We start from the raw sequence: 13,305 nt of genomic DNA, 5'->3' as shown, positions 1-13,305 counted from the left end.
GACACCACGTCTCAGGCAGCAGAGGGATGGAGTGCGGGATGAGGGGGATACTGGGGGACACTCGGTGACACCACGTCTCAGGTAGTAGAAGGCTGTGTTGTGATGATGATGACGTAGCCGAGTGGGAGGTCTGTGTGTGTGGGGAGCCCTCGGAGGGGGGAGGGGAGGAGAAGAGACAGAAGGTGACAGAGCTGTGGGGGCGGGCTCTCCTCTAAGCACCGTCGCGCGTTCCCGTGACACCCCAGCTGTGAACGCGCACCGCCGCCCGCGCGCCCCCGCTGCCCATCCTCCGGAATCCCCGGGTGTCACCTCTCCCGCACAGCTGCGGGAACACAATACACTGAGCAGCACCCGGGACATGGAGAAGGCCGGCCGCTGGCCGAACACCTGAGAGGAGGCGGTGGTGGGAGGAGGAGAGGCCGTCCCCGGTGAGCTGAGCTCTCCCCGTCCAGCGCTGACCATGAATCTCCACCAGGTCCTCACCGGAGCCGTCAATCCCGGAGATAACTGCTACTCGGTGGGCAGCGTCCAGGACATCCCCTTCACGGTAAGAGACCCGGGGACCCCCCCTTCCATCCATTGACCTCCATAGGGGGGGGTCAGGCCCGGTGGGGGGTTGGGAGGAAGGGGTCTGTGTGAAGTGCTCAGTCATGGGAGGGGGATGATGGTATCTGCAGAGCCCAGGGATGGGGGATGGGCTCAGGTAGAGACAGTCCCAGTACAGGACTGGTGCTGGTCCATGGTGGGTCCCAGTCATTGGAGGAATGGTAGCAGGATGGAGGATTTTCCCATTCTGGATCACTGACTATATTAGCAGACCCTCCGCCATCGTCTGCAGATCCCAGGAATATATGGGGTCACAGCCAGGCACACAGGATCCCAGGAGAATGGAGATCACCCCCCAATGACATTTGTTTTCCCATATTCTGGCCATGACCTCACTTCCTGTCTCGGGGTGACAACCGCAGATGACATCCCCCCCCAATGTATACCTAATTATTGTACCCCGTGTCTACAGGTGATCCATGCCTCCCTGTATATTCAGACCCATCCATGTCTATTGGGATGCAGCAGCCACAGCTCCCGGCGTGACACCCATGCAGAGTTCGGGGACACACAGGAACCCACACGGATGTCACATTGAGAGCAACAGCTGTGTCTGTGCAGCCGCTGCATCCCAATAGACATGAATGGGACTGAGTGTATGGGGAGGCATGGATCGCATGTATGTCCTGTGCAGGAAAACATGGAGTACACACTGATACAAGCCATGTGAACGAGGGTGCGGGGAGGCATGGATCGCATGTATGTCCTGTGTGGGAAAACATGGAGTACACACTGATACAAGCCATGTGAACGAGGGTGCGGGGAGGCATGGATCGCATGTATGTCCTGTGCAGGAAAACATGGAGTACACACTGATACAAGCCATGTGAACGAGGGTGCGGGGAGGCATGGATCGCATGTATGTCCTGTGTGGGAAAACATGGAGTACACACTGATACAAGCCATGTGAACGAGGGTACGGGGAGGCATGGATCGCATGTATGTCCTGTGCGGGAAAACATGGAGTACACACTGATACAAGCCATGTGAATGAGGCCCTGAGCTGTCCTTACATTGATGGGAACTGAATTTACAACTGTACAGCCCCCTGTCAGATTTCCCCCTCAATCAGCAGTGCAGGCTATAGCCAGCAGCACTGATCAGTATATTCTGATTGCAGGGAAGTCTCATCGCCATCAATATATCATAGCTCTGTGGGGAGGATTCCCCCATCTATGTCAAGTCAGTTTTTTTTTTTTTTTCATTCAACCTGCTGGGAGATTCCCCAGCGGAATGCTAGATGTGAGGACTCTTTCAGATGAACGTACCAATCGGGTCCACCTGCCCAATTTGCAGGTGGACCCGATCGGAACCTCCATTCTCTTCTATGGAGCAGCGGGTGTAAACGGCATCAGATCTGCAGAAAAGGGACGGATGGGGAACCAATTCCTCTTCCGTCTGTCGGATCGGGTCGGATGGAAACGAACAGGCAGTCCAACTTCATCCGACCGCCCATTGAGGAGAGCAAGCAGCTCTGTGTCTGCTCTGCAGCAGCGGAGGGGACACAGACTTGTCATCTGCTTGGTCAGCGGAGAGATTCCCCACTTAGCAAGTGGATCCGTCCCGTCTGAAAGGACCCCAAAGAGGGATACAATGTCATGACCCAGAGATGTGAGTTACAAATAGAGGTATTAGTTGCATGACATTTGCAAATGTAAGTAGAAGCCACACTGGCAGGTCCAGGCCCCTGTGTATAGTGCCCTTCTGTCTCTAGTCTGAGAGTCTTTGTTGGAGTGTATATAGCAATGGATAAGGCCCGGTCACATATAGGCAATTTGGAATCACCAAACAATGCCCATTTGGGTGCCGTTCATCCTGAATGGTGCCCGAACACAGCCTGAAATTGCTGCTGATGTCACATGACAAAACAAACACGGGAACTTGCTCCTGGCTTGGGGACAAAATTTGGTCCCTGTGCTTCTTTGGCATGACAGTTTTGCATAGGGCAGCCCATTCAAGTGAACAGGCTGCCCTATGTATGACACATTTCCGTGTGAGAATCCTGCTTTTAAAATCGCTAGCAAGAACCTGTGTTCCCGCTAAGCGATGTGTGAAAGGCGTCGAAATTGAGTTTATCTAATCCCAAGTCCAAAAATGTCATATGTTGCACTATGTTTAGTCCTTTTGTGTTCTTGTTTGTTTGTTTTGTTTTGTTTTCCAAGCTTCTTTTGCTTTTCACCTTCTGTAATCCTGCAAATAAACACTTCCTTTCCCTGGGTGGCTGAATCATTCCTCTGCTGTATCTGTGGAGGGATCCACCACAATCCCCCCTATATTATTATAATACAGGATTTATATAGTGCCAACAGTTTGCTCAGCACTTTACAATATAATGGGAGACAATACAGCAACAATACAGTTCAATACAAGAGGGTTAGGAGGGATCTGCTCCCTAGAGCTTACAATCTAAGAGGGAGGGGCTAGTGGTACAAAAGGTAACAACTGTGGGGGATGGACTGGTAGGAGGAGTAGAAGATTCCATTATTAGCTGAGGGCAGGATAGGCTTCCCTGATATCTCTTCATCTGCTTTACATGGGGGAGGGCAGGGCAGAGCAGTTGGATCTCAATTACACGGGGGGCAGGGCAGTTGGATCTCCATTCATTACATGGGGGGCCTGGGCAGAAGATAGCTAGGAAGGGAGATATTCTTCTGTGCAGCTTACAGCAAGTGGCCATGACACTGCATTCCTGGCAAGATCAACAGGATTTTCTGTATTTGCTGAAAATGTTATTAGCATAAAAAAACTATAGCAGCCACCACATCTAAAGAGTGTTATCTGCAATATATAATAATGTTTAATTGTTCTTTAGGGGCAAGTATGCCTGGAGACAGGTAGGCAACCATACTGAGCAGGGTTGTCACACTAGGATAGAGAAAGCTGGCCACACACTGCTGGGCCAGCCACATGTTACTCAGTGTGGGGGCTCCCCCATTTGTATCTGTGCACCCTCTCCTGCCCGCATGTCAGACTTTGACTTGTGATTGTGTCCATGCAGCTGCTGCGTGTGCATCCACTTCTGGGCTATCCCCTTCCAAGGTGGCTGCACACGTAACTGCCAGCAACTCTGCATGGTGGACGGGAGTAATTGCTTGTCTGAATGAGCCCTACAGTTAAAGTTTAGTCGTCTTTTTTTTTTTGTTTTTTTTTAAGCAGCACCCCACACATTAGTTACCTGTATTATTGTGTGTTCCATCCTGCAGGCTGCTGTTTCATGTAAAGATCTTACCTTCATACTGCCCAGTGTCAATCTTCCAGTGCTGCAGGGGTGTACAGTGTGAAGGCACCGCTCGCCCACAGCATTCTGCCCCTATACTATTAACAGAACTTATACTACTATTGTACCACAATGCAACACAATCTGTGAATGGGCTGGGGAGATTCTGTCATTCATCCACTTCTTTTCCATTCACAGATAACATTATTTATTTCAGGTACCGTCAGTTTACACATCGCTTTACATATATATTGTGCATTCACATCAGTCCCTAACCCTCAAGGGGCGTACAATCTAAGGTCCCTAACCTACATTCATACATACACATACTAGGGCAGGGGTGGGCAAACTTTTTGACTTGAGGGCCGCAATGGGTTCATATATTGGACCCGGGGGCCAGACCAAGAGTAAGATGAATGATGTGTATGTGTCATCCATAGTAAGTATAGTAATATTCCCCCATAGTAAGCATAGTAATTCATCCCCCATATAGTAATTCATCCCCCATATAGTAATTCATCCCCCATATAGTAATTCATCCCCCATATAGTAATTCATCCCCCATAGTAATTCATCCCCCCTATAGTAATTCATCCCCCCTATAGTAATTCATCCCCCCTATAGTAATTCATCCCCCATATAGTAATTCATCCCCCATATAGTAATTCATCCCCCCTATAGTAATTCATCCCCCCTATAGTAATTCATCCCTCCTATTAATTCATCCCCCATATTAAGTCCCCCCTGTGTCAATTCACTTACCTTTGCTCCGCACGTTCCTCTCGCCGTTCCGGTGTAGCATGAAAATCTGTCTCCTATGAGGATGTCCCCCTCGACGTATCTGCGCATGTGCCAGTTTCAGGCATTAGCCGATCGGCGATCTCCGGCACATGCGCAGATACGTCGAGGGGGACAGATCCTCATAGGAGACAGATTTTCATGCTACACCGGTCTTCAGGGCGGACTGTGAGAGGAGCCTAGCTCCCCTAACGTTCTCCGCGGGCCGGATTAAAAGGTCCGCCGGGCCGTATGCGGCCTGCGGGCCGTAGTTTGCCCATTGCTGTACTAGGGCCAATTTAGACAGGATCCAATTAACCTACCAGCATGTCTTTGGAGTGTGGGAGGAAACCAGAGTACCCGGAGGAACCCCACATAGGCACAGGGAGAACATGAAAACTTCAGGCAGGTGGTGCCGTGGTTGGGATTCAAACCAAGGACCCTAGCACTGCCAGGCGGAAGTGCTAACCATTGCATTGAGGGACAGTAATAGTTGGAGTTCTGTCAATGGCAAAAGGGGCAGTCGAGTGGCACAAATCCTTCACACTCGCAGCTGCTGCTAACTCCTGCAGCACTGGTAGATCACCGTTCCTGACAATATCCGGCCATGTGAAGGGAGGATTTTTACATGAAGCAGCAGCTTGCAGGACATGGGATACACATCATTACAGATAATTAATGTTTTTGGGTAGTATACTAAACAAAAAAAAAACTAAAAATAAACTTCAGCCTCAGGGTAAGTTGCACCAAGAGCTGCACAATAACTGTAGGCAATGGTTTTATGGAAAGCATTAGGTACACACATAGCAGATTACGTAGGCAGCCCCTTCAATAGGTATAAACAGCAGTAGAACATTTTCGGTGGTGGGTGGGCTCCCACCAAGGACACTTATTGCTATGGAAATTTGTTGTTCCCATATTTGCCCGGGTATTCCCAGATTTAAGTCCTCAATTCAAACGCAAACTATCTTGCATCACTGGCTTCCATGTAATATAGCTTTACTGTGTGTGCTAGTGGTAAGGAATGTGAATGATTAGATCTTCCTTCGGGGGCAGGGACTAATGTGAATGGTTTGTAGAAAGCAGCAGGAAAATAGTCAATGCTATACAAATTAGTAAGAGACGCACCCTTCTGATGATGCTTGTTCTTTGGTAATTACATTCACCTGCTGGGTTCAGTAATGTCTTGAGTCACTGACCTCCCACATGGAAGAAAAATATGTTTGAAATATATTTAAAAAATATTCTTCCCAAATATATTGACATATATTTGAAATAGTACAATTTTGGCCATATTCAATATATATATATATATATATATATATATATATATATATATATATATATATATATATATATTGCATGTTGAAATGCATTTTTATTACAAAGTATATGAGAACATTTTTTAAAAATGCATTTAAAATATACTGTATGTCTTTAAAAATACAAATCTACATTTTTGGAATGCATTTACAAATCTATGTAAAAATGTATGTTAAATTACTTATTTATGTTAAAAAAACTCTGAAAAATATTTTTGAAAAATATATTCTTACATATATTTATAAATGCGTACCAAAAATGTAGATATGTAGATCTGTATTTTTAAAGATATACAGTATATTTGAAATGTATTTTTAAAAATATTTTTGATATATTTTGTAATAAATTGCATTTCAACATGAGATATATATATATATATATATATATATATATATTATTTATTTTGAAATATATTGAATATGGCCAAAATTGTAGTTTTTCAAATATATGTCAATATATTTGGGGAGAATATTTTTAAAATATACTTCAAATATATTTTCTTCCATATGGGCTAGTGCAAGTCCAAACCCTTATATGCATTGGTACCAGGCCATTGACACAAAGTATTGAAGCAAGAGGGTAAACTTGACAGTCAAGCAACTAGCATCCACAGAATGAAACGTAGTAATGGCAACCCCCATGTTTCTCCCAGGAAAGGTTTCTTTTAGATGTTTCTCTTTGTGTTTTTTTTCAAGTAGAACTCCAGGTAAAGAGTTGAAAATCCTTATGGAATCCCTCTAGTGCAGCCTTTCTTAACCTTCTCAGTACTGAGGAACCCTTGAAATAACTTTCCGGTCTCAGGAAACCCCCTGCTAAAAATGATTATATCTACAACTCATACATTAGTGTGATGGTCAGTGGGAAGAATGTTCCTTACACTTGTGGTCACTGGGAAGAATTACCCCCTTATAGATAGCTACAAAAGATTGGTGGTGTCAGTGGGAACTTGTCTCCTAAGCAGAAATTGCTCAAGGACACCCTAGCAACCTCCTGGAGGAACCCTGATTGAGAGCACGGAGCACCATGTCTGATTCTTGTCATTGCTATGGGTACTGAGCAGAGCAACCCCCTCCTACTCTGGCTGTAAAAGACCAATCACTGCCCCTCTGGCACTGAGCAGACCATCAGGACATGGATGTGGCCACTATGTTGGGAGGCTTTGCACTGAGTCCTATAAAGTGTGCCTGCACTACCTGCATGGTGTCTGGACTCTTCAGGACAGACAGCAAAGTTCAGCATGAATAAGAGCAGATTTGAGTAAAAGAGTATCGCTCTACAGAGATGGTGGCAGTGGCTAAAGTGCTGTGCTGTAGCTACCATATAAGAGGAATGCCCATAAATTGGGCTTCATCCTGGGGTGGAGCTGGAGCTAGCAGAAAATATGTCTTCTTAGTACACAGTGCTCCCATTGATCAGAATGGGTCCAAATGCATCATGCACTGGAATTCCTTAAGGATTCAGAAATTGCAATGATACTTCCCTATTCCATTACATATACTGTACATGAACTAGTTTACCTTCTGAAGGATTTTTAATTTTTTTTGATACACACCCTGCCTCATTGCCCCCGTCAAGTGAAGCCAATAAATCCTGATTCAGTTTCCTGCACAAGCTGTCCACCTCCTTCTTGCTCATTGGAAGATGAATCTGCGTCATTATCTCTGTTCAAGGAGTATGTTGTATGGCAGAAAAAATAGTTCAGTATTTTTCTTTCAGTTACGTATTTTGCACTTTACCTGTAGTTCTACTGTAACATGAGGACCATCTTGATGAAAGTGTTATGTGCCCTAAGGGTACAGTTGGTGTTTTGTCAAATCTCCAGCCTGTAAAATTCTGACAGGCTTGAAATACACTGCGTCTGGAACCCTTGTACTGAATGGTACTTGTGTCAAGGATGTATGCCTGAGACACTGGTCATCTGTACATTGGGCATATGTCCCTGAGTGCATAGGGCTCTAAACACGAGTACCACTCAGTACAGCATCTGGCTGCGGTGGATTTCAGCCTGTCATATATTTTGTCAGGCTGCACACAGCAAGGCTGGAAACAGACCTGTGCCTCTTGGGTGCAGGAATATGCCTGGCTAAAAGCCCAGAATGCATGTAAACAAAAGGGGCAATGGAAGAGGACAGAGCATCAACCGTAGTGTGCATGGAGTCTGGTATTTAAAATGTATTTACAGCAGCTGACCTTAGTGCTTTTCTTGTGTTCTTCATTTGTAAAATCTTGACTTTCTTTTTGGTTGAGCCGGTGTAAAGTTTTCTGCTCCTTGGTTTTCAAGTGGCTTTGTTGCCTTCCAGGGTTCTGTGGAGCCAGCCTTATGTGAGTGCCCCCAAGTGAGAGACCCCATGCTGTGACACTACCTGCGCAGACATGCACAGGCAGCTGGGGTGTAATATACAGGGCACACATGCGCAATGGCCATGGTCACAGCATTATGGGATATATATTCCATAGGAGAGGAAACAGGAGAACTCTTAATGAAGTGATGAAGGCATGCTTCCCGACTGGACGTTCAGGGGAGCCGTGTACAACAGGTTAATGGAAATGTACTGAAGAGAACAATTCTGAGGCTTTTAAGCTGGCCAAAGACTGTGGTGCATTTTCAGCGTGTGGTTTCTTTTTAGCGCGTGTTGCATTTTCATCGCGTGGTGCATTTTCATCGCGTGGTGTATTTTCATCGCGTGGTGCATTTTCATCGCGTGGTGCATTTTCATCGCGTGGTGCATTTTCATCGCGTGGTGCATTTTCATCGCGTGGTGCATTTTCATCTCGTGGTGTATTTTCATCTCGTGGTGTATTTTCATCTCGTGGTGCATTTTCATCTCGTGGTGTATTTTCATCTCGTGGTGTATTTTCATCTCGTGGTGCATTTTCAGCGCGTGGTGCATTTTCAGCACGTGGTTTCTTTTTAGCGCGTGGTGCATTTTCATCGCGTGGTGTATTTTCATCTTGTGGTGTATTTTCATTGCGTGGTGTAAAGTTGTCATACATTTTGGAACGTTATAAGTAAACCTATGATAAAAACCTAGTTAAAGGTTACATTCAGTGAAAACAATCGGTAGACCCAGAGATATACTGCATGGTAGCTGAAGCTGCTTTTCCTGTAAAGCTGATTATTGCCCCTCCCAGTTTGATTTGGGGCAGTTTCATGAAGTAGAGTGTGGCCCATTCATACCTTTTGTGTTTTTGGTGTGTTTTTTTTTTTTCCCCCCTTTTTTTCCTGCACATTACCCATTCCACTCAACACAATAGAAATGCAACAAAGCAAAAAAAACAAAAAACAAAACACACGCCTTGTATGGATTATGTGTGTCAAGGTAAGTTTTAATGCATTAATTAGAATAGAAAATAGACCAGCCGGCAATGCAGGAGTGTGTATCTAGACTAATGGCAAAAGTTTGAATTTTTACTGACCATGCACTTTCCTTATGGATTCTTTTCTTCATATACTCTCCTATACTTTACATTTTTAGTGTTGGTACCTTTACTAATTGATGAACTATGGTAGACATGGTCAATTACAAAGGAACAGATCAGTTAGTTGCTTCCTTAAATAAAGTGTTACTAAACCCACAACAGTAAAATCAGACTGTATACGCAGTAAAGCATGCTTGTTACAATCACTGTGCAACCTAAGGGGTTAATCCTCTGCATTATGTTAAAATGCTGTTTTATCTTGACTTCTGTGATCCTCCCCTTCCAGCAGTGTCCCCCTCTTATCTCCTGATAAGACAAATCTTGTGGAGTCACTCTGCACATGCTCAGTTTAGTGTGTATTGCTAGAGAGGTTTTTTTTTTTTTTCTTGGGAGAGTGCATGTGATCAGCACAGGGCCAATCAGCACTGTCCAGAAAGAGGTCAGGGGTTCTGCATCTTCCTAGAGCAAAATGAAAACTCCTCCTACAAGCTTTAACATGTGCTGTACGGGACACTGATAGAAGTCACAAGACTGCTCTAACTGCTGATGAAAGGTATTTAGCAGGGTGGATAAAAATCGATCATTTATAAAATTATTTAAATCGTATTTTCTTTATTTTTAGCAAATTTATTTTAATGAAATTCTTTTGGAGAAAAAATCTATTTAAGATACATTAATAATTTAGTTTATTCAGCATGAAATGTATGTAGCATGAGGCTGTATATTCTGCAATATTTACATTTTTGGTCATTCAATGAATCTACGCTGAGATAACATGCACTGCATTGATGCATTCACACAATTTCACAGTAACCATGAGAAAAAACATGAAATAAAAGCATTTTAGTCGTTCTCCAGCTATGTGTGATTAGCCTATTAACCTAAAATCGGTTCTGATATCGCTGTTTTACTAACCTGACAGCTTATTATTCTAAAAAGGAGGCCTTCATTTTATTTGCAAATATTAAAGATTCTAACTACCAGCAAGAATGAGTCGGATTCCTTACATTTAAAGAGCACCTGTCATTTTAGATCCATCATGGCAGCGCCTGTTAGTGGGCATCCACTCACCTGCTGCCGCCACGTCCCTCACTGCCGCATCATCAGCCATCCCATTAACGTGAATAGGACTGTAGGTGAGTCAACAGTGGGTCAGAAGAGGAGCCGCTGCAGGACAGAGATGAGAGTTGCTCTTTAAAAATCATGATTTAAATCGAGCCTTTTCACTAGTGATTTAAATTGTGATTTAACCACTTGCCATCCGCTCTATAGCCGAAGGACGGCTACAGCGCAGTTGTCCAGCCCTGGGAGGGCGTCATATGATGGACACAGCTGATTGTGTGATGTGGTAACAGGCCAATCAAAGTGGCCTTTTACCATATGATCAGCTGTGTCCAATGACACAGCAGATCACCGGTAAATGCAGTTGCCGGATATCAGCTGCACTTTGACAGCGTGAGGAAAGTACTGCAGATAACTGGCAAATGTCAGGGCGGATTGGCACCGATCATCAGTGCATTGGTTATCAGTGCCCTGATGACCAGTGCCCATTTGTGCTGCCCACCTGTGCCCATCAGTGCCATCCGAATGAGGAAAGAAAAAATAGAGGGTGCACAGGCCTAGTGCATTACCATAAAAAATGTTTAATAAAAAACAAAGTAGGTGTTGTACTACTACTACAGTGCCATCCACCTGTGCCGATATGTGCCTCCAGTCAGAGCCGCCTATCAGTGCTCATCATTGTTGCATATCAGTGCCGCCTCAACAGTGTCAGCTCATCATTGCTGCCTAACCATGCCCATCAGTGCAGCCTCATCAATGCACATCAGTGCAGCCTCATCAATGCACATCAGTGCAGCCTCATCAATGCACATCAGTGCAGCCTCATCAATGCACATCAGTGAAGGAAAAAAATTACCTGTTTGCAAAGTTTTATAATAGAAACAAAGAAAATGTTTTGCTCTTTTTTTGTTTATAGCGCAAAAAATAAACGCCCAGCGGCGAGTACATACCACCAAAAGGAAGCTCTATTTGTGTGAAAAACATTATAACATTTCATATGGGTACAGTGTTGCATGACAACGCAATTATCATTCAAAGTGCGACAGCGCTGAAAGCTGAAAATTGGCCTGGGCAGGAAGGGGGTATAAGTGCTCGGTAGGCAAGGGGTTAAATCAACTTGATTTAAATCAAATCCACCGTGGTTTTTTAGCAGTTTATATTTACTAATATAAGTGTATTTCCATGTTGTGTGTACTGTGAGAGACCGGATATAGTGAATGCAGGGTCCTGGGAGACCGGATATAGTGAATGCAGGGTCCTGGGAGACCGGATATAGTGAATGCAGGGTCCTGGGAGACCGGATATAGTGAATGCAGGGTCCTGGGAGACCGGATATAGTGAATGCAGGGTCCTGGGAGACCGGATATAGTGAATGCAGGGTCCTGGGAGACCGGATATAGTGAATGCAGGGTCCTGGGAGACCGGATATAGTGAATGCAGGGTCCTGGGAGACCGGATATAGTGAATGCAGGGTCCTGGGAGACCGGATATAGTGAATGCAGGGTCCTGGGAGACCGGATATAGTGAATGCCGGGTCCGGGGAGACCGGATATAGTGAATGCAGGGTCCTGGGAGACCAGATATAGTGAATGCCGGGTCCGGGGTTTAGGAACACTTTAAATGCAGACCCATGTCTAGAAAGTTCACTCATGCTGGGTGCTGCTTTGAGTGGATTGCTCATGTTTGGGAGTTTTATACAGATTACGTACCAGGAAGATTACAGCATTTTCCTGCATTCCAATGTACCTGAAAGGTGTTGAAGGTAGTTGCCACTTGAATAAATATATTCAATTGTTTGCACAGCAATTCATGCTTTACCATGTGAGTGATATTGCTTTTATGTCAGTTCATAGGTTAAGTAAGCGATACTTTTCAGACAGTACCAGATCTTACAAGACTTTTGTAAAGCTCTGCAATGTGTTTTAGAAGTATAATCTGTGCTTTGCTTGCAATCTAAGGTGCCTAATAAGGGTTTGTTCATGGTAAGTTTCTAACTTTTACCAAACGCTCCTATAGCTTTAGTATGTGCATTACACAGATGTTAATGAGCTTTAGTATGTGCATTACACAGATGTTAATGAGCTTTAGTATGTGCATTACACAGATGTTAATGAGCTTTAGTATGGGCATTACACAGATGTTAATGAGCTTTAGTATGGGCATTACACAGATGTTAATGAGCTTTAGTATGTGCATTACACAGATGTTAATGAGCTTTAGTATGTGCATTACACAGATGTTAATGAGCTTTAGTATGGGCATTACACAGATGTTAATGAGCTTTAGTATGGGCATTACACAGATGTTAATGAGCTTTAGTATGGGCGTTAGACTGGCTTTTTACTGGAATTAAAAACGCTCCCCAAGCGCCCTCTGTGCAGTTTTGAAGCGTTTGACAAGCGTTAAAACCACACCACAAACTAAATAAACAGTAATGCTATTAATGTGCCGCAATCGCATGACAAATGCCCTGCAAACGCCTATCCAATGTCCTTGAGGAGCATCACCATAACTTAAATTGGAGGCATTGAAAGGCTTCAAACTCCTCCTAACTCGGCATGAGGCTTCAATTTTGAAGTGACGCGACGCTAACACTTCATGTTTTGATAATGTGAACAGCACTGTGTGCTGCCCATCGTATCATTTGCATAGGCGTTTGAGGAACGTTAAAAATGCCCCTCAAATGCCTGCTTTCAATGCCAATGCGAACTAGGCTTAACTCACATTCATATATACTAGGGCAGATTTAGACAAGATCCAGTCAACCTACCAGCATGCCATTGGAGTTTGGAAGGAAACCGGAGTACCCGGAGAAAACCCATACAGGCACAGGGAGAACATGCAATATCTGCGCAGGTAGCACCATGGTTGGGATTCGAACCAACGACCCTAGTGCTGAC

General features: G+C 44.5%; 1 protein-coding gene across 6 annotated transcripts in view; it reads left to right on the top strand.

The window, feature by feature from the left end:
* Positions 1 to 207: 207 nt before the first annotated feature.
* Positions 208 to 13,305, top strand: part of DMXL2 (Dmx like 2) — a 210,425-nt gene continuing 197,327 nt past the window's right edge. For 5 of the 6 annotated variants that reach the window (XM_089690560.1, XM_089690562.1, XM_089690559.1 and 2 more), the window contains exon 1: positions 209 to 547. In XM_089690560.1, coding sequence (XP_089546686.1) covers positions 461 to 547 — 87 coding nt within the window. In that variant the 5' untranslated portion in view covers positions 209 to 460. Of the gene's footprint in view, positions 548 to 13,305 lie in introns of all 6 variants that reach the window. The other variant, XM_089690563.1, reaches the window with a different exon arrangement.

Source organism: Staurois parvus, unplaced genomic scaffold (genome assembly GCF_062004578.1).
Source record: "Staurois parvus isolate SC_StPar_1 unplaced genomic scaffold, SC_StPar_1.0 ptg000533l, whole genome shotgun sequence".
In the NCBI taxonomy this organism is placed as follows: Eukaryota; Metazoa; Chordata; class Amphibia; order Anura; family Ranidae; genus Staurois; species Staurois parvus.
The sequence above is the reverse complement of the archived record's forward strand: the minus strand, read 5'-3'. Positions and strand labels throughout refer to the sequence as shown.